Raw genomic sequence first — 18,901 nt, 5'->3', positions numbered from 1 at the left:
ATTTTCTAGCCCTCGGTTGCTAATTCCGGTCACAGAAGAAATTTTAAGCCCACGTTACTCTGCCCATACTAATGGTTTCACATTCGATCCACTTGAACTGCAAATCTTGCTAACATCGAAATTGGACTGTAAATAATGTAATAAGGAAAATAATAGAGTGACTTAGAATTTGGTACTTAGAGTATGAAATGTTTCCTCATTTGGAAAGAAAAGCGGTCCCCATCATGGTCAAATTTTGAAAAAATCTTGTCTTTTAGTGAATTTCACGTCATTATATCATCCTCTAAGTCACTCTAGCATCTCCCATGTAATAAATTTGTCGAGGTTTAGGTGTCTTTTATTTTGTTAGGCTTTAGGCCTCTTTCATTTCTTGGTTTAACTTAGGCAGTTATTATGCTTATCACATCTTCGTGATGTATCAATGCCTTGTAACGACTAACGTAAAACGTAGTCGATTTTTCAAAAAAAAAAAGACTTATATGGATCATAATTTTAAATGTTACTATTGTAATATTTTGACCTTTTGTTTCAACAAAAAGAAAAATATTTTGACTTTTTAAATTGACTAAATTTTAATCGATTTTCGTTTTGGTCTCATTTTGATTTTTTCAGTCAATCTCAATAGACTATGCCAATTGACTATTTATTTCTTCGTTTTTTTATATGGAGTCAAGAATCATTACCTGACATGAACGCGTCATGAATTTGGATACGTCATGAATTTGAAGAAGCTCAATGACTACCATCTCAAAGATATCATGGACCCTAAAACCCATGTAGAAACCCTCAAAGTTATGGGTTATAGGGGCATCATACCCACTAATTCCTAAACCTATTCATTTTCTACCTAAGTTCAATATCATAAATTTCGACTTCCATGTGAGTCCAATCTGATACCTCTAGTATGTGGAATAAGTGTCCATCCACTAAGCCAATGGTGGTGGACTCTTACTTCGTTTATTCTTATTTGCAAATGTTACCTCCATGACATTTCTCTTTCTCCCACCATCACATGTCTTCTTCTTCTCTTAACATTGTTCCCATTTTCAAATCCTTTATTATTTGGGTTAACCCGACCCCACCCGCACGGGTTTGCCCCCGGGCCCAGACTTGAGCCCTGATTTGGGATTAGTTCTATCCGGGTTGGTTGAGCCTGACCCGCAACTCAGACAGTCGTTTTCTTGTCGGATCGAGTTAGGTCGGCCCGTCTCGACCGATCAACACCACTATTCCAACATTTATCCATATCCCATTATAAGAATAACAAATGCACATATACCTGATTTCCACCCATCTGAATTGCAATTCGACAATCACAACTCCGACTTCCCATTACAATGGACACGCGTGATCTGTTGATGGTAACGTAAGTTGTATCTAAATAACAAAGGATTTGAATTTCAATCCCGTTCATCGGGAGAGGAATCAATGTTGGTGGATCACAACACCCATTAACTGAGGTTGATAGCTTGCCATATCAGGATTATCAACGATAGTAGGATTTAATATCATGGCGTACACGGTACACCATTGATGACGTTGGAATGTGAGGTTGAGATGATGATGACTTATCCTTTGCCAAAAGATTTGGTAGCGCAATAGATCGATCTTTACCAAAGTAGATCCATTGTGAGAGTTACAACTTGTATTGGACGAACTTGATGAAGTCCTCCACGAGAAGTTTCGGTTAGAAAAATAATGATTTCTTTGCCGAGAATTTTGAAGGAGTTAGCTCATCTAGCGAACTATTTGACTCTTTTTATTAGACAAATGCTAAACGAAGCTGCATAATTGCTTCATAAAGCTATTTGCTACACACAACCATTTCTTTTTTAGTAAATTGCTAAACAACACTAAAGATCGATTTATTGGTTTTATCTAGCAAATAATTTTTTGAATCTTAGATTGCTAAATACAACTATGTTTTAACTTCCCAAAATTATTTACTAGACACCATTTTTTCTTTTATTAACTTATTACACAAAAATAAAATTGGTTGTATTAGTGTTATCTAATATTTTTTAAAAAAAATACTTAAACGTGTTATAGGTTTTAAAAAAATATACATCATTTTTATGTAGTATGATTTTATGTAATATGATTTTATGAAATATACATTATTAAGGTTTAAACTAAGCTTAAAAATATACATAGTGATTTTATGTAGTATGATTTTTACAACATGAAATGCTCTGATTAGAATATAATATTTTTTAGTTATTTGTTTATATTTGGTTAACTTTTTAATTTAATGTTCGAATAAATTTTATTTATGAATGATTAATTATGGTAATAGAAATTTGAACCCAAGATTTTTTGAGAAAAAATTCGGTTATATTTGATTTTTTTTTCTTTGGATTTTACCTCAAATTACAGCATGGAATGCTCTGATTGAAATATAATATTTTTTTTATTTGTTAATATTTGGTTAGCTTTTTAGTTTAATGCTCGAATAAAATTTATTTATGAATAATTAATTATGGTAATAGAAATTTGAATTTTGAGAAAAAATTCGATTATATTTGATTTTTTTTTCTTTTAGTGTTGGATTTAGCAATTTAAGACAAAATTCAATTAATTTTATTTAGTTATTTTGTGTAATAATTTTTTTAGAGTTGTGTATAGAATGGAGGAGAGATTCGGTTATATTTGATTTTTGGTGTTGGTGTTGGTTAGCAATTTAGGACACAATTTTAGTTAGTTTTATTTAGTAATATTTGTCTAATAGTTGTCCTTGGCAAAACTGAAGTTGCATATAGTAGCATCCTTTTTTTAATTGTTTGACGGGAAGAAATCTGGGTGAGTGAGAAGAGAGATCAACGATCTTTTGCGGGCAACATGAGAGAAAGGATGTGTTTGGAAAAAAAAACGCTAAGTTTCCCATTTTATGAACTTTGTACTTAGGAAATTTTTCTACTTTCTCCAAAATATCGACTTAATTATATCCACCAGACCCATAACAAATTAGAGATTTGGAGACTTAAATTGTTTACACCAATGGTACTTGCACGTTGTGGGAGCATCGCTCCATATCTTGAATAAAAACACATTGACTAAGAATTTGTGAGACAAAAGGTATACAACAAACTTTTCATTGTTTTATTTGTTTGGAAGTTTCCTACCAACTAGAAGGAAAGAACACATCACTATTTGATTAATTACCAACACGGGACATCCGTGACTACTCACAAATAACAAAAAAAATTAAGTCATGCAAACAATGAGTGGCATTTGTTAATTTTTCTTTAATCTTCTACTGAGTTAAAGACTTTCTGCTATTAAAATTTAGCACAAATTATTTTCTGAAAAAGTACAAAAGTCTACTCTAAATCAAGACAGTCGTGGTGGTGTATACGAAAACAAAATTATTATAAGAACAATAATAAATTCAGAGGTAAGGTTTATGTCATGCTTTTCAAATGCTAAAGTAAAATCAAATTGGTTGGCTGGTCCTTGATTTTACAAAATGGTGTTTTCATACTTTAATTTCTTTTTTGTTAATTTTTTTTCGTTGTTTTTAATTTTTTAATGTTGTTCTTATTTATTTTTAAAGTAATTTCACTTTCTAAAGCAAATATAAACCACAGGTTGTTATCAGCGCACAAATGTTTGTTTCTACTATTTTACCTTTTTTCTCCAAGTTTTTATTTTATATTTCTTTCTAAGTAAAAAGGTGAATAAGATGTCCAAAAAGAAATACTTGTTTTTTTTTTTGTTGTTGAAAAGAGAATAAGATTAAAGTCTGATTAGTCGATTACAGTACATACTAGAAATCAAATTTAGGAATGTATCTCCAGAATCTATTACTCTGTTTTTTCCTTGTCCATTGTGCTAGCTTGTCCGCTGGATTATTTTATGTTAGGTTAATGTAGGAGAACTTGATACAACTGAATTGTGGAATGAAGTTTTTTACTTGTTGGATAAAAAGAAATACTTAGTTTGATTTTACCATATCATAATTTATTTGGTTTACCTCTTTGTCTCAAGTACATGTTTGTTTGTCCAAGACTTACTACTGTATGCTAGATAGGTTGTAATTTATTTTAAAAAAAGATTGAAAAATGAGATTTTCAAGGATGCCTCTGAGGTGCCCCATAAAAATCTTATATCTACCCTTGAAATAATGGGTTTCGTAGATGGGCTTAATAGTAGGTTAAAGGGCTTAGCAATAATAAATAACCCAAGAGTGCCGACAAATAGTGTATATGGGGATCTCACATGGGCTCGCCTCCTTAGACAGACTAGCATAGAGGCATCCTAATACCAATTAGATCCAAAAAAAAAGAAATACTAAGATATCCAAAAGTAGATGCTGAGAGGTGAAAGGATAGAACTTGACCTATACAAATTTGAAGCTTAGCTAGATGATATGGTATATGATGAATATCATTGAGGCTATGCATGAGAAGAAGAGAACCCAATGTAGCCAAGGACAACCCGCCGGAGGGCTCTTGCCCAGTTCAATCTCAAGCAATCATTGTTGCTACAACCATGCCGGCAAGTCATCCTTGGCTGCATTACACTCTCTACCTATTCATGCTGGGCCCTCAGACAAGATTTCCGTAGTATTTCACCATTTGTTTTGTTGATTTTCCGAGGTTTTTTTTTTGCTTCATTTAAGACTTAAATGAGAAGAAGATAGATCAATGTAGCCAAAGATAACCCGCCAATATCCTTTCATTATACCAAAAACTAGCCCTAATTTGTTATCTTGAAATGGCACCGGCAAGTCATCCTTGGCTGCATTGTACTCTCTAACCACCCATTCAAGTCCCTAAGATGAAGTCGATATTCGCTTTTTCCAATTTTCATTTCTCAGCCATCAAATACTCCTCTAGTTTTCTATCAAAATGTAGCTACTAGCTAGAGATCTCATGTGTAGCCAACAAAACATCGTCGAACAACGATAATGAATTTTACAATGATGTTTATCTCTTCACACCTTAAAAAAACTAATTGGGATTTGAAACTACTATGATTTGGATTTCTCATCCCCTTTTGAGGCTAAACTCACAACACATTAAAATTAGTTGATTTCTATTTCATGTTTTCAATTGTTATAGTGATATCTATATATATAGAAGCAAATCCTAGCAAGTTGTTGCTTATAATATTCCTTATCATTTCTAGTTGGTGAACAACCAAAAAGTGGAATTCTAAAATGGGTAAGTTTGTGTGATTCCACTTAAAGGGCATGAGTGTACCATCCAATAAAAAACATCCATATTTTATCCAAGACAAAACACACTCAAGTTTGAATAAAACAGCTGTGGAATTTACAATAAACTATAAAGAAAACCAATAAAGAGATTGATTGATTGATTGAGGGAGAGAAGAGGAAGAAATGAAGAACAAATGGTGGCTTGAGGATAGGTCCCAAATATACTTCTGTCTTTCTTTCTTTTTTGAGAAACCGACTACCATATACGTTAGTTGTTACAAGACATTGATACATCATGAAGATATGATAAGCACGATAATCATCTAAGTTAAAACATTAATGAAGGAGGCTTAGAGCCTAACAAGATGAAAGAGGTCTAGAGCCCAACAACTAAAGTCCGATAATTTATTACATTATTTATACTTTTTTAATTACTTCAAATTTAACTAAAGGGAATAATTAATAATTACGATAAGGATATATGGAAGTTTTCAGCTTAGATTATCCATTGCTAGGTAAAACCAAATGGCTATTTTCGGTACAAATATGCACATAAAACTGATCTACAAGTTTTGCTTGTTTGGAATCAATAAATGTTTATAGCTTTTTATAAAGGAAGAAGGTTGATTCCGTCAAAATCAAGTCCCCAAGAAGCTTGTTTGGGTAGTGGGCACGTGTAACAGTATTGATACCTATTTTATCGATTGAGGAAGAATTTCTTAGCAAATCTTTAAGTCAAAACATACTTGAATGATTATTGATAGTATCACTCACTACTTAGATGATAATATATTTTTTTTTTTCTTGATGAGAATGATGAAAATATTATTTACTAGCTCTTACTACATTGAAGGAGTTGGCTGGCTGGCTGTGTGTTTATAACTTTATTTTAGTGAATTTGTTTGTCGATAGCTTTTTCTTGCTTCTTGCATAAAGATTGTTCCTATAATATCATATGAGTTGGAGATGCTAAATGGGTCACTATGGACCAATAAAAGCAAGGCATAATCTTAGCTCAGTGTGGGTGCCAATTTAGCTTTGACTTTTGGCTTAAATATAGTACTAGATATTATCATTTTAGCATGGGAGACATGAAGATCTAAATAAAGAAAAGGGAAGACCAAAATGAAAGTCTTTATAAAGTTTTGAGTGATGAATGCATTTTTGTAGGGAATTTTTAATTGTTTGGGTCTTTTGGTTTTAGAATAAGAATCTCAAAAAGAGAGTATGCAAATTTGTTATTTGGGAAAATGTTGTTTGGCCCGACAAAAAAATGACCTGATCAATACAAAATTGAAATTGAGTGCTTGACGTGGTGCTCAAATTTTGTTTAGTATCTGTCAGCCAAATAACATTGTGGGTTAAATTTTTTTTTTTTTGGAGAAAGAAAAACAAGAACTTAATATTTATATTCTTAGTGACCCAAATCTGATTTGTTTATATCTTTATTGACCATACGAGATCTTAACAATTGAAGTCATAAGAACAAACTCATGGACCCATGGTCATTCATATCTTGTCGAATCTATATTATCTAATAGCATCTAGTTTGGGTAACTAGTATATGCCCATATTTTTAAGGGTTACCTTTTTTGATCCTCTAATTTGTGACTAGTTTTTTTTCATTTTATTCAAAATTGACCCGTTATTTTATTTTTCGTTTTTCTTATAACACTTTTCCTCTAAAATTATTTCTCATTTGCTTTTATAGCTTTTCGGTTCTCCAGTTAACTTACAAACTCATAAGAACAAACTTTAGGTAAGATCACAAAGAAAACTATCGATTAAATCTGTGCAGATTACGACAAACGAATTAATGAACTTTGACATATCCATAGATCTAACTCTATTAATTTTTAATATAAATCAGTTTAGAAAAATATTTAGAGGATTAAACAAATTAATTCGCAAATAAAAGCTAAGATGCCAAGAGCCCAAGACTAGTCAATAAATTGTTAAGAGCTTCCCCATAATATAAGCAAGACTAAGCAACAACATACCTTGTAGTTTACATTCTATCTTTGTGATATAGAGGAGGTGGCCTTGTGTCCATGGAAGAAATCTATGCGGTTGAAATTAGAGCCAAACTACTGAAACTACCACCTACTGTTGTCGAAATTGAATGAAATTTTCTACTGGTCTTGGTAAAAGGGAGACCCCTCTTCTGCAAAAGAAAGAAAGAGGTTGACGGTCGTGGTGGTTGATGGTAGTGGTTGATAAAGCCACAGTAGAAAATGGGGAAGAAGGTGGTGGTCTGACTGGTGTGTGAAAATAAAACCTGACTTGGCCTTACTCAATTGACCAAGTCAACCCAATGTGTGTGAATAAACAAAGCAGGTGTGTTTATAAATTCCCCATATCGTTAGTTTTGTATTTTAGGGGACCCAAATTTCGAACTTTCCTGCCCTCTTTAGGGGCACATGATGTTTTAAAAGACGCCTCCCAATAGTGTTATTGGATTCCACCATATACTAAAAAGAAAATGGTTAAAAGTACCATATATCAAAACACACTTTTATTTTTAGACTTAAAATTGTCGAACTTTAGTAGATTAGATTATAATATCGACTTAAGTCTGGCGGTTCCAAATTTAGTGGATTCGAACTGATTTTCTAGTTGAACCCTATCGCCATTACTGAATACAACTCAAAACGGTGGACTCACGTCGAATTTTTTTACAAATTTTGGCTCAAGTCTATCGATGTCAACTCCAGAACGTTTAGGGGCGTTCCTAACCAAATACAATCAAACTAAATTTACCAGGTCAAAGGGAGTGCGGGAGTGCCAATAACATTATGGGATATTCAGCGTTAGGGTCAGAGAAAAGTACCTACATTAGCATTTGGGTCAAAAATTTGTCTCTTATTGTTATTGGGTCATAGACTAACCGTTGACCCAGTTGACTAGAGACGGTAGTTAACAACCAGTTGGTCTGTGATCCAAATACTAATGCTGGTAATTTTCTTTGATCCTAACGCTAAATATCCTTTTATTTTTTAAGCATTGGGACATTGTCGTCTTTAGTGAAATTGGTGAAAGATGTGTGGGTTTCAGGGGTGCACACACTTCGATGTAGAACTTAATAACTTACCAAACTTGATAAATTGTCAGACGTAGAAGCGGAGTCTAGGTCAAAGTTAGCTCTTCCACCATCATTAGCGCTGCGAAAGACACAACCCCTGACCGACGAACTCGCTAGTAGAGATTCATGGACTCGACGACCTACCATTGGTAGAAAGACATGTTGGGTTGCATAGGACACTCCAATGGATCTACTGCTTAGCATATGCCCCTTCAATATATTAAAAATAAGGGTTATTTCTCAAATAGCCCCCAACTTTGTGACCAGCTTCCTGCATATCTCCCTACTTTATCAAAAACACCCAGATGACCCCCTTTTTCTGTTACCGTTATAACTCCGTTAACTAGTCATCACCTTCTCTCCTCCATCTCATCACCTCTCTCTGCCACCTCATTTGATCGCCACCTCATCGTCTTCCCCGACAAAGGTCGCCGGCCGGTAACTTTTCCGGCCGACGACCTTCAAACATTAAAAATATATATATATATGTTCTTTTCTCCTCTCTCTCAAAAAAATAATATTTGTTTTGTTCGTCTCTCCTCTCTTTCTCTCTAAATAGATCTAGGGAGTGAGAGGTTTGTTCACAACATAAATTTGTACTTAGACTTGTCCAAATACTAATGTCGGTATTTTTCTTTGACTCTAACGCATCCTTAACACTATTAGGATGCACCTTTAAACTTCCCTATGTCCACAACTTCACGGTGGTCCAAAGTAAGTGCATATATCCATAATGGGTCAAACATATTCCAGATAGGGGCAATCTAAGACTTGACTACTTGAGGTTTCTGGGGAACCAAAACTTATTCGGAGACCAACCTAACTAGATCTGTCTCACAAGTCAAATCAACCAGACTTACGGGTCGGACTTAGACAACTTGTGACTCGACCATATTAGCCCATATCACCTTACACACGACCCAACCCATCTAATCAGGTATGTCATGCCTTAACTTGGCCTAACTCATATTAGGCGTTTACTGCTCTCTAATTGAAAAATGAGTTAATTCCTATATGGCCCCCTACTTTGTGACCAGCTTCAAATATGGTCCTCAAATTTCTGTAAATTCAAATATGGTCCCCTATTTTTAAGTTAATGCCCTAACTACCCTTCTTTTAAATCCCTTTTCAAAATTAAAAATAAAAATAAAATCTTAATTCCACCTCATTTCCCTCTCCACCACACATCTCTCCATGTCAACTCTCTCTCTCTCTCTCCACATCACCTCTCTCTCTCTCCAACTCACTCCTCTCTCTCTTCAATTCACCTTTATCTTCTCCGATTAAAGTTGCCGGCCGGAAAATTCCGGTCGGCGACCTCCCAAAAAATAAAATTTTTTTTCTCTCATCTCTCTCTCTCTAAAAATCCGGTGAAGAGGGTTTCCCTTCGCCGGAGTTTTTAGAGAGAGAGAGAGATGAGAGAAATTTTTTTTTTTTAAGACGCCGGCCGGAAAAATTTTCGGCCGGCGACTTCAATCGGAGAAGATGAAGGTAAGTTGGAGAGAGAGGGGTGAGTTGGAGAGAGAGAGAGAGGTGAGTTGGAAAGAGAGGTGATGTGGAGAGAGAGATGTGTGGGGGAGAGGGAAATGAGGTGGAATTAAGATTTTATTTTTTATTTTTAATTTTGAAAAAAGATTTAAAGGAAGGGTAGTTAGGACAATTACATCAAAAAAGGGGACCATATTTGAATTTACAAAACTTTGGGGGCCATATTTGAAGCTGATCACAAAGTAAGGGGCCATATAGGAATTAACTCTTGAAAATATATGCAGTTGTAGATATATGTACAAGAAGAAGAAGATGATGATCGACTTCGGTTATTTATTGGTGACGCAGTTGTGATTTCCTTTTTAGTATTGTCCCTAAAAAAAATAGAGATTATTTAAAAGTTTTAGGGTGATAATTTATTTTCAAAAGTAAAGTTTTGTTTTTCCATAGCAAGAGTTGCACCATCTATAGACCTTTAAGGAGATGGTATTTTCCCACTTGGCTGGGGGCCGGAAGCAAGATTTAGAGAACAAATGGAGATTTTTTTGTTGAGTGAAATACTAAAACATCATATATATACAATTGGCTTTCCCATTTCATTCACTAGTGGAGTTGGCCACCTACATTCTCAAGAGACCAGTTCAAAACATTAGTATTTGTTTTTCTCACTACAAAAGTAAAAGGTAAAGAGAGAAAATTGTGGAGATGAAAGAAACACCAGGTCTTCTTCCCTCAACTTTCTCTCCCTTCGAGGAACTCTATAATTATCAGTGTCTTAGGAAAAGTAGTACTTTTTCTAGCTATTGTGATGAATTTAGAATTCTCAATGCTCTCATACTTGAATGATGAATCTACTACTCAATCTCTCATTCAATTGGAAATTTCAGCCCCACATCATTGAGACATGAACAATATTATATAAACCATAATACAAAGTCTATTTTATTGTTTTAGTTTCCACGAACATTACATCTAATTTTTTTTTATATTGTCATCCGTTTTTGATAGGCTAGTTATAAATCATAACTGAAATATTGTTGTAAGAACTAAAAACGACCTATAGGAGATTATAAATAAAATGTACTATCGTCTCGAGTTACTCAGACCAACCAAACATGTATGTCCACCATAAGTACCTTACGATTAATTTGTAAGTTTTTGTAGCATATACTAATCGTTAGATTCAAAGCCTCCGTAGGGAGATAGAGAATAGTTGAAAGAAACTATCGAGGAATTAGATAAAAAGCTCTACGCCAGAATGAATATCACGTATACGAGTGCAGAAGTCATCTACCAATTGATCTACTTAAATTTATTGATTGATTAAAACTAAGAAAATGAAGAGGGCAGAGAGAGCTACTACTAGGAAGAAATCACTTACTGATGGTGTGATGGTTTTCTATGATGTTAAGCTTGTTCTTCTGCTTATGTTGTATACTTGTATTAGAAAAAAAAATCATATGCCATTAACAAGGGTACTTTGGTCACACATTAATAACTTTAACGTCTTGGATGGAGTCCGTTTGTTAAAGGGGTCTGTCCCAGGAAAAAAGATTCATCTGCCATTAACCTAATTGGGCCAATTTGAAATTGGATTGACCCAAATTCTTCAGTCCCCCAAGGAAAACCTAATGCCCCACAACATCAGTTCTATTAAAAATAAACTCCAAACATTCCCCTAGGATCGCGAGTAATGGATCTCAAACAAGTTATGTCACAACGGACATCAATTATTCTTTGTCTGTAATTTATCAATTTCAGGTAAGATTGTGTAGTTTTTAGGTTAGAATAACTTGAGGGGTATTATTGGTAATTAAGCTCATTTATCAAGGCACGAGAGAGAGAGAGATGCCAAAGGAAGCTTTACCGGTATTGGATTCCTTTCCCTTCTGCAGTTCTTTATACTTCAGACTTCCTTGTCTTTTCATTTTTGCTTTTTACATAGGTATTTTCTTTCCATGATTTTCTCAATCATTAAAGTACCAAAATACCCTCACTTTTAGTCTATATAGGCTCTCTGAAAATTTGCCAAGGCTCGCTCGTCTCTTAGCACTCTTCGTAGGCTTCGAACTAAACAATGTGAGGTTTACATACAAGGCGGTCTTGGATTGGATCGAATAGGTGCGGGCTAAACCCAATGCTGATTAGGCTTAGTCAATTGAGACTAAGGGATGGGATTTTGGCCCTTGGTCCGATACTCACCCACATTCGCTAGCGTCGTAACGGTTCGTGAACGCCTGGTGACTGAGTCAGTCAAAATCTGTCCACCCGATAGATTTTTAGCAGACGGACGCGGGCAAGGGACATGCCCGACGTATTGCCCGAGTCCATCCGTTTAGGGTGTTCGTTTATAGTTCGAGTCCATGATAAATATGAACTATTATATGTTTAGGGTAAGATGGTAGTGTTAGATTACATTAGGCTATGATATATAAACCTTGAAATTAGAAGAAGATCTACCATTTTCTTTCCTCTTCTCTTCGGCTTTTTTTCTCCTTTATTCTGATTCTCAATGGCGAAACACCATAATCGATGCTTCCGTCTCTTCTGATTTTTATCTCAGAAGTTTCTTTCTCGGAAAGTGTTGAATCATTTACTTCTTTGGTTCTCTACTTTGAGTTGCGTTTGTCCCACCCAAACCAGATGGGCAGTCGTCCATGGATTACCCGTCCGGGTCGATTCTCACCCCTAGTTGAGACACTAAAAGTGAAGGTGGCCCTAAATGCAGAGCGCCTATAGACCCACCGGGGGGATATTGATGGGATGATAAGATCTATATGCAACTGCATGCCCTATTCCTACTGTTTTACTTTTAAAGCATCTTCAACGAGACATTTTTACAAACACTCGGAAAGTCCCAGGTGTCAAGTATCAATGAATATTCTCTTTCCTAAGTGTCAATATAGAGACTCTAAATTCTCTTAGTCTTTAATGAAGATCTCTAAAATACCTCTACTTAATACACATGTCACTCTTAAGCTCAATAGATAAAAAGTAGTTGAAAAGAAAATGTTTATATTGATTTAAATTTTAAAGTGACACTTAGAGAGTCTCAAAGAGACACTCTCTCGAGTATCTCTATAATAAATGCTTCCACATTATCATGGAGTGTTCCATTGGATAAGGTTTTTAACAAAATCTCTAAAAATCCTAAGTGGCACTTTAAGTGTTAGAGTTTGAGTGTCCCATTAGAGATGCTCTAATGGGACACTCAAACTCTAACACTTAGAGTGTCACATATGACTTTTTGGAGTTTTTGTTAAAAAACCATCTCCAATGGAACACTTTGTTAGACACTCTAATATGAGGTGGACACATTTATTATAGAGTGTCTAGGGAGAGAAACTCTAAAACTAGAGTGTCTCTTTGAGACTCTCTAAGTGTCACTTTAACATTTAAACCAATAGAAACATTTTCTTTTCAACTACTTTTTTCACATTCAATTTAAAAGTGACACGTGTATTAAGAGATTTTAGAGATCTCCATTGGAGACCAAACCAATTTAGAGCATCTCCAATGCAAAACTCAAAAAAAATCTCTATTCGTCCTATTTGTCAAGTTCCAATTGAGATTCTCACTCCTAAGTGTCGAAAATAGAGATCCTCAATTCTTGTATGTCTCCAATGCAACACTCTAAACTCTTTTATTTTACTTACGTGTCATGGTTATTTTTGTAAAAAAATAATTAGTTATTTTGGAAATATACGAAGACTTGATTTCTATTGGTTGAAATTTAAATATTGATGAGTTGGACAATTAGAGATATCTCAAGAGGACACTCTGAAAATAGAGTGTCCTCTTGAGATATCTCTATTTCACTCTCGACACATCATCTTCGAGATCTTAGTTGAGTTTTGCATTGGAGATGATTTTTTAAGAAAAACTCACAAAATCCTATATGGCACTCCGAGTTTCTAAGATTGAGTTTTGCATTGGAGATGCTCTTAGAGTGTCTCTATATTGACACTAGGAAAGAGAATATTTATTTGACACTTACGAAAAAAATCTTTATTTGACACTTACAACTAGACTTTAGAGTTTTTGTTACAGTGTCACATTGAAACTTAGAGACTCAAGTATAAAGGTTGGCATACAATGTACTTTTTCTCCTTTTTTTGAAATTCTTTTTGGTCTTCCCCTTATCATATTGACCGTTGCTTTTCTCCTCCTTACCGTCGTCTCTCTTTCTCTCGCTCTCTATCTCTCTGCATCTTCTTCTTCTTCTTCTCCATCAAAATCAGGTTAGTATTTTCTTTTTCCAACTGACCCCAAACACAACTTTCTTAATGTGATCTTCTTTGATCATATCATACAATCTTACATTAGATTCTCTGCTTTTGATTCTCAATTTTTCTTTATTTCTCTCATTTTTCCACTACCATTTCAACTAAAGTTTTATCCTTTACTGGGTTTTGCTTCTTATGATCTACCATTCCAACTCTTGAATCTCTTGAATCTTCATCTCTCTACAAGTTTTGAGGTTTTTGGAGCTGAATTTCTCATCAAAGATTTGATTTTTTTTTAAAAACTGGTTACTGTGTTCTGTTTATACAAAGAACCCCTTTAACCTTTACTTTTACCAAAATTGTAAGCTTGGAAGAAAATGGAGAAGTGGGATTTAACCATCTACCATTAAAATTTAAGTTTTATTTTTTAATTTGTTGCTGATTTTTGTTCTTCATTTTCAGAAGTGGGTTTAACATTTTTTTTAGCTTTATAAAATTAATTTTTTATTTTTTTTCATATTTTTCTGTGATTTTTGAAACAAACATTTAGAATGGGTTTTGAGTTTTATGTGAATTAGAACAGATCTTGATTTTGGTTAATTCTTGATTACAGTTTCATAATCTGGGTTTAATAATTTTTTTTTAATTTGGGAAATTAAACCAGGATTTGGTTAACCTCTTTGACCAAACAATTTTCCTCTTTGACCAAACAATTTTCATTTAATCTAGGGTTTTAATTTTGTTTTTCTAGAACAATTTCATTGAAACCTCAAAGAATCTCCCCCCTTACTTTATTCTTGGTGTTTGTTTAGAGATTTATTTTCCTCTTTTTTGTACTTAATTCTTCACCTGTGACTTGAGAATAAAGAAAAGAACTCATTCTCTAGAAAACTATATCTTTTCTAGTTATATTTAATATTCCAAAATTATAACCCTAATATATATATATATATATATATGAAAATTGCAACTTTATTCTGTTTTTTGCTTCTCACATGTATTAACAGCAATATCTCATGATTGTAATGCTTTATTCTGTTGAACAGATTCACAAAATCCTTATGAATGTAAAGAGTAATACATGCTTTTCGGGTCGTAATTTTGGTTTTGATTCAAGCCTTAAGACTTCTTAGATCATAGAGATCAGATAAAGTAAAAGAGAAATGGGATGTTCGACCTCGAAATTAGAAGATGAAGAAGCTGTTCAGCTTTGTAAAGATAGGAAAAAGTTTATACAACAAGCTGTCGAACAAAGAAGACGATTTGCTTGCGGTCATAATGCCTATATTCAGTCGATAAGACGAGTTTCAGCTGCGCTTTGTGATTATGTCGATGGAGATGAGCCTCGTGAATTTTTCTTGAATTCATTTACTACTTCACCGTTTACGCCCGCAAAGGAACCAAATCATAGTATCAAGTCATTGCCTTCAAAATCATTCTCAAAAGCCGAAAATCACTCAACTTTCAGAGTAAATTATCTTAGGTCAGGTGGTAATCCGGCAGTTCATGTCGAAGAAAGGCCCGAATCGCCTGAAACTGTGAGAATTGAATCTTATCCGCCGATGCATCATTTTGGTATTGATGGGTTCTTTACCATGCAGTCTTCACCTATGAACCCATCTTCATTTTACTCTCCATCTCCAAATAATAGACATAGTTTTCCTCCTCTATCACCCCAAAACTCACAATGGGACTTCTTTTGGAATCCATTTACATCATTAGATGCATATGGATACCCCACAAGGGACAGTATCGATCGTTTGGTCATGGATGATGATATCAATGGTCTAAGGCAAGTTCGAGAGGAAGAAGGTATTCCGGATTTAGAAGACGAAGATGCAGAAGATGAAGAAGTAGATGAAGAAAAGGTAGAAGTATCAAGAGAAAGAATTAAGATTGATTTAGATGAGGTCATTATAGAAGATGATGTTGAAACAGACAGTGAAGCTGAGACTGATATTGATACAGATAATGATCATGAAGTAAAAGGGCTAAAATCCCATGGCACGGAGAGTGTGGAAGGAGCAGAAGTACAGAATGCAGTAAACGTCCAAGTTGGAAATCAAGAAACATCAATTAGTAATCAAGAAAATGAAGAAACACCGGGTTTCACTGTCTACGTAAATAGAAGACCAACTAGTATGGCAGAGGTTATCAAAGATATTGACACCCAATTTGTGAGAGTTTGTAGTTCGGCAAGTGAACTTTCTTCGATGTTGGAAGCTAGCAAAGTTCAGTTTACTTCAACTTCTAGTGAACTTTCAGGTAATTTAAGTCCAGTGGATCTAGCTTTCTAATTGAAGATCAATATTATGAAGAACTAGTTATTATCATAATAATTGATTTTTATAGCAAGTTTTAAGGTAGTTTTGGTATTCAATTGTTTAGATCTATGCCGATGTAGGTGTGAAGATGTTGAATCCAGTGGCATTGATTCGTTCAGCCTCGTCTCGTTCATCATCTTCAAGGTTCTTTCACACTTCTTCAAGTTCAAGAGAAGACGGTTATGATAGCAAAAGTGACTTCTCTGAGGAATCATGTATGATATCGGGGAGCCATCAATCAACATTAGATCGATTATATGCTTGGGAGAAGAAACTATATGTAGAAGTCAAGGTACACTCATTTTCCTCGCTTGCGTTCTTTTGAAAGAGATAACTTCTAGCATTCAAGTGCTAGATATTCAAATTTGAATTAGGATTTAGGGTTTATGGTTTGATTTTGTTTCTGTGTTTATGTTTCGCCTGTTAAATAGTCCGGGGAACGTATCCGAATAGCATACGAGAAAAAATGTATGCAACTAAGGAACCAAGATGTGAAAGGAGAAGACCCTTCTGTAGTCGATAAAACGAGAGCTGCAATAAGAGATCTTCATACCCAAATCAAGGTCTCGATACATTCAGTAGAAGCAGTATCGAAAAGGATCGAAACTCTAAGAGACGAAGAGTTACAACCACAGCTTTTGGAATTGGTACAAGGGTACGTACTAAATCAGTCTGTTCTTTCAAGTCTTAAACCATATAGTTTTATATGTATGTCTTTATCTCTTGAATGACACTAAAGTTCTTGATTGGGAAACTGATTTTTCGACCCAAAAAAATTAATCAACAGGTTAGCAAGGATGTGGAAAGTAATGGCAGAATGTCATAAAGCGCAGAAACGATTGGTAGATGAAGCAAAACTTTTGTTAGCTGGTACACCATCGAAACTATCTGGACGAAAACATAATGACATATTCCCTACTGAACCACATCGACTCGCTCAATCGGCTATAAATCTTGAAACAGAGCTAAGGAATTGGAGATCTTGTTTCGAGTCATGGATCGCCGCTCAACGATCTTATGTTCATGCCTTAACAGGGTGGTTACTTCGGTGTATCCAATGCGATAACGATACATCAAAATTACCATTCTCACCTCGTCGTTCGAGTGGTGCCCCACCGATATTTGGCATATGTATTCAATGGTCTAGATTTCTAGACTCTATACATGAAAATCCTGTGACAGATGGAATAGATTTTTTTGCAGCAGGAATGGGTTCGTTATATACACAACAACTGAAGGAGGATTCAAAAAGAAATCCGTCCGGATCAAAACGGTTTGGGGGTGTCGGGTTCTCGCCCGATTCTTTCAGGAATATGGAAATGGTGGAAGTTGGGAGAGAAATAGAAGAAGAGGTAATGACTGCAGAAAAAACAGCAGAAGTTGCTATTAAGGTTTTATGTGCTGGTATGTCTGTTGCTATTAGTTCTCTATCAGAGTTTGCTATGGGATCGGCTGACGGGTACGGCAATCTTGTTAGCCAATGGGAGAACGCCAAGCGGGCACAGATCGGAACAGGGAGGACTGAGTAGTAATTTCTTGTTCTTTCCATGACCATAACTAAATTATCTATCAGAGTTGCTATCAATGAAAATGTAATTAAAGTATGTTAACTAGAGATTATAGATGTTAGTTGGCAGTTCAAATACAACAAGCAAATGAAGAAAATTAATTGATAAATTATCGTAAAGTACACTGTGAAGACTGTCTCTAAAATCGACTAAAGTTTGTGGTCATCGAACTCAAGATCAATTCCTATAAATAGAGATAACCTAAATATTATATTCTTGGTTAGCGGATTACTCTTTTCTCATGTGAATGTCACAATTGTAAATATACAAAGACGACCAAGAAACTCGCCACGAAAGTCTGACTCACGCTCTCTGCAGCTAAAAGCGACACATATGACATACCCAACCTATGCATATGCAGAACTTGTTAGGGTTTGCTTTGTAAGAAGAAAGTTAGATGAAACTCTTGAATGTATGTTTGTTAGTACATCTAGAATTATTGTTGCCATTTAATTGAAACCTAGCGATCTTATGTTCCCTTTATTCATTCCACCAAACATTTGACCAATCTGAAGGTTGATATAAATTTTGAACTTGTTTATGTTCCCATTATTCCTTCCACCAACTTCATATTATTCTATATTTTTTTAGATTCCATCAATACACAAACAAGTCTAATTAATCAAAAGAAAAAAAGCCTTGTAAGCTGACAATTTTACCCCTAAAAAGAGTATTGACATTTTTGTGAACACATTTACTGGTGGCTATTCCAGATGTTTTTGGCTATTAACATAGAAATTGGTAGTTCACCACCACTTTGTAAAGTGGTTGGATGTTCACTCTGCATATCAAAGGTCTAAAGTTCGGTAGAAATAGAAATTCATTATTTATTGAACTTAGAGTATAAATAATCTTGATATAGAAATAAATGAGCTCTTTAGGATCGTCTTAAGGGCCTTTATCCCTTCTGACCGAAGATGTTTAGACATAAAAAAAACATTTAAGACGTCCTGAACTAATAACGAAGATATTTGCCAACAACCGTTACCCAGTTGGTAGTACATCTACTCTAAAGTTTTGGAGGTCCGAAACTCGATTCATGCAGAAGTAAA

The 18,901-nt window shown here is 34.7% G+C and overlaps 1 protein-coding gene across 1 annotated transcript; it reads left to right on the top strand.

The window, feature by feature from the left end:
- The first annotated feature begins 13,774 nt into the window (after positions 1–13,774).
- Positions 13,775–17,958, top strand: LOC147564409 (nitrate regulatory gene2 protein-like). The gene is made up of 5 exons (XM_086645722.1): positions 13,775–13,972; positions 15,004–16,222; positions 16,362–16,573; positions 16,713–16,936; positions 17,069–17,958. The coding sequence occupies exons 2-5, from the start codon at positions 15,121–15,123 to the stop codon at positions 17,808–17,810; spliced, it is 2,280 nt and encodes a 759-aa protein (XP_086501848.1). The 5' UTR covers positions 13,775–13,972; positions 15,004–15,120; the 3' UTR covers positions 17,811–17,958.
- The last annotated feature ends 943 nt before the right edge of the window (positions 17,959–18,901 follow it).

The sequence above is a fragment of the Eschscholzia californica genome, unplaced genomic scaffold, assembly GCF_041429995.1.
Source record: "Eschscholzia californica isolate CP2 unplaced genomic scaffold, dmEscCali1.0.p SCAF_1, whole genome shotgun sequence".
Taxonomy (NCBI): domain Eukaryota; kingdom Viridiplantae; phylum Streptophyta; class Magnoliopsida; order Ranunculales; family Papaveraceae; genus Eschscholzia; species Eschscholzia californica.
Note: the sequence above shows the minus strand (reverse complement) of the source record. Positions and strands in the feature narration are given on the sequence as shown.

Bases quoted from the DNA above. Each gene is read 5' to 3' on its own strand.
- LOC147564409 (XM_086645722.1), top strand. From the start codon at position 15,121: ATGGGATGTTCGACCTCGAAATTAGAAGATGAAGAAGCTGTTCAGCTT. The intron at 16,223-16,361 runs GTAATTTAAGTC...ATGCCGATGTAG, and splicing joins AACTTCTAGTGAACTTTCAG to GTGTGAAGATGTTGAATCCA. The intron at 16,937-17,068 runs GTACGTACTAAA...ATTAATCAACAG, and splicing joins CTTTTGGAATTGGTACAAGG to GTTAGCAAGGATGTGGAAAG.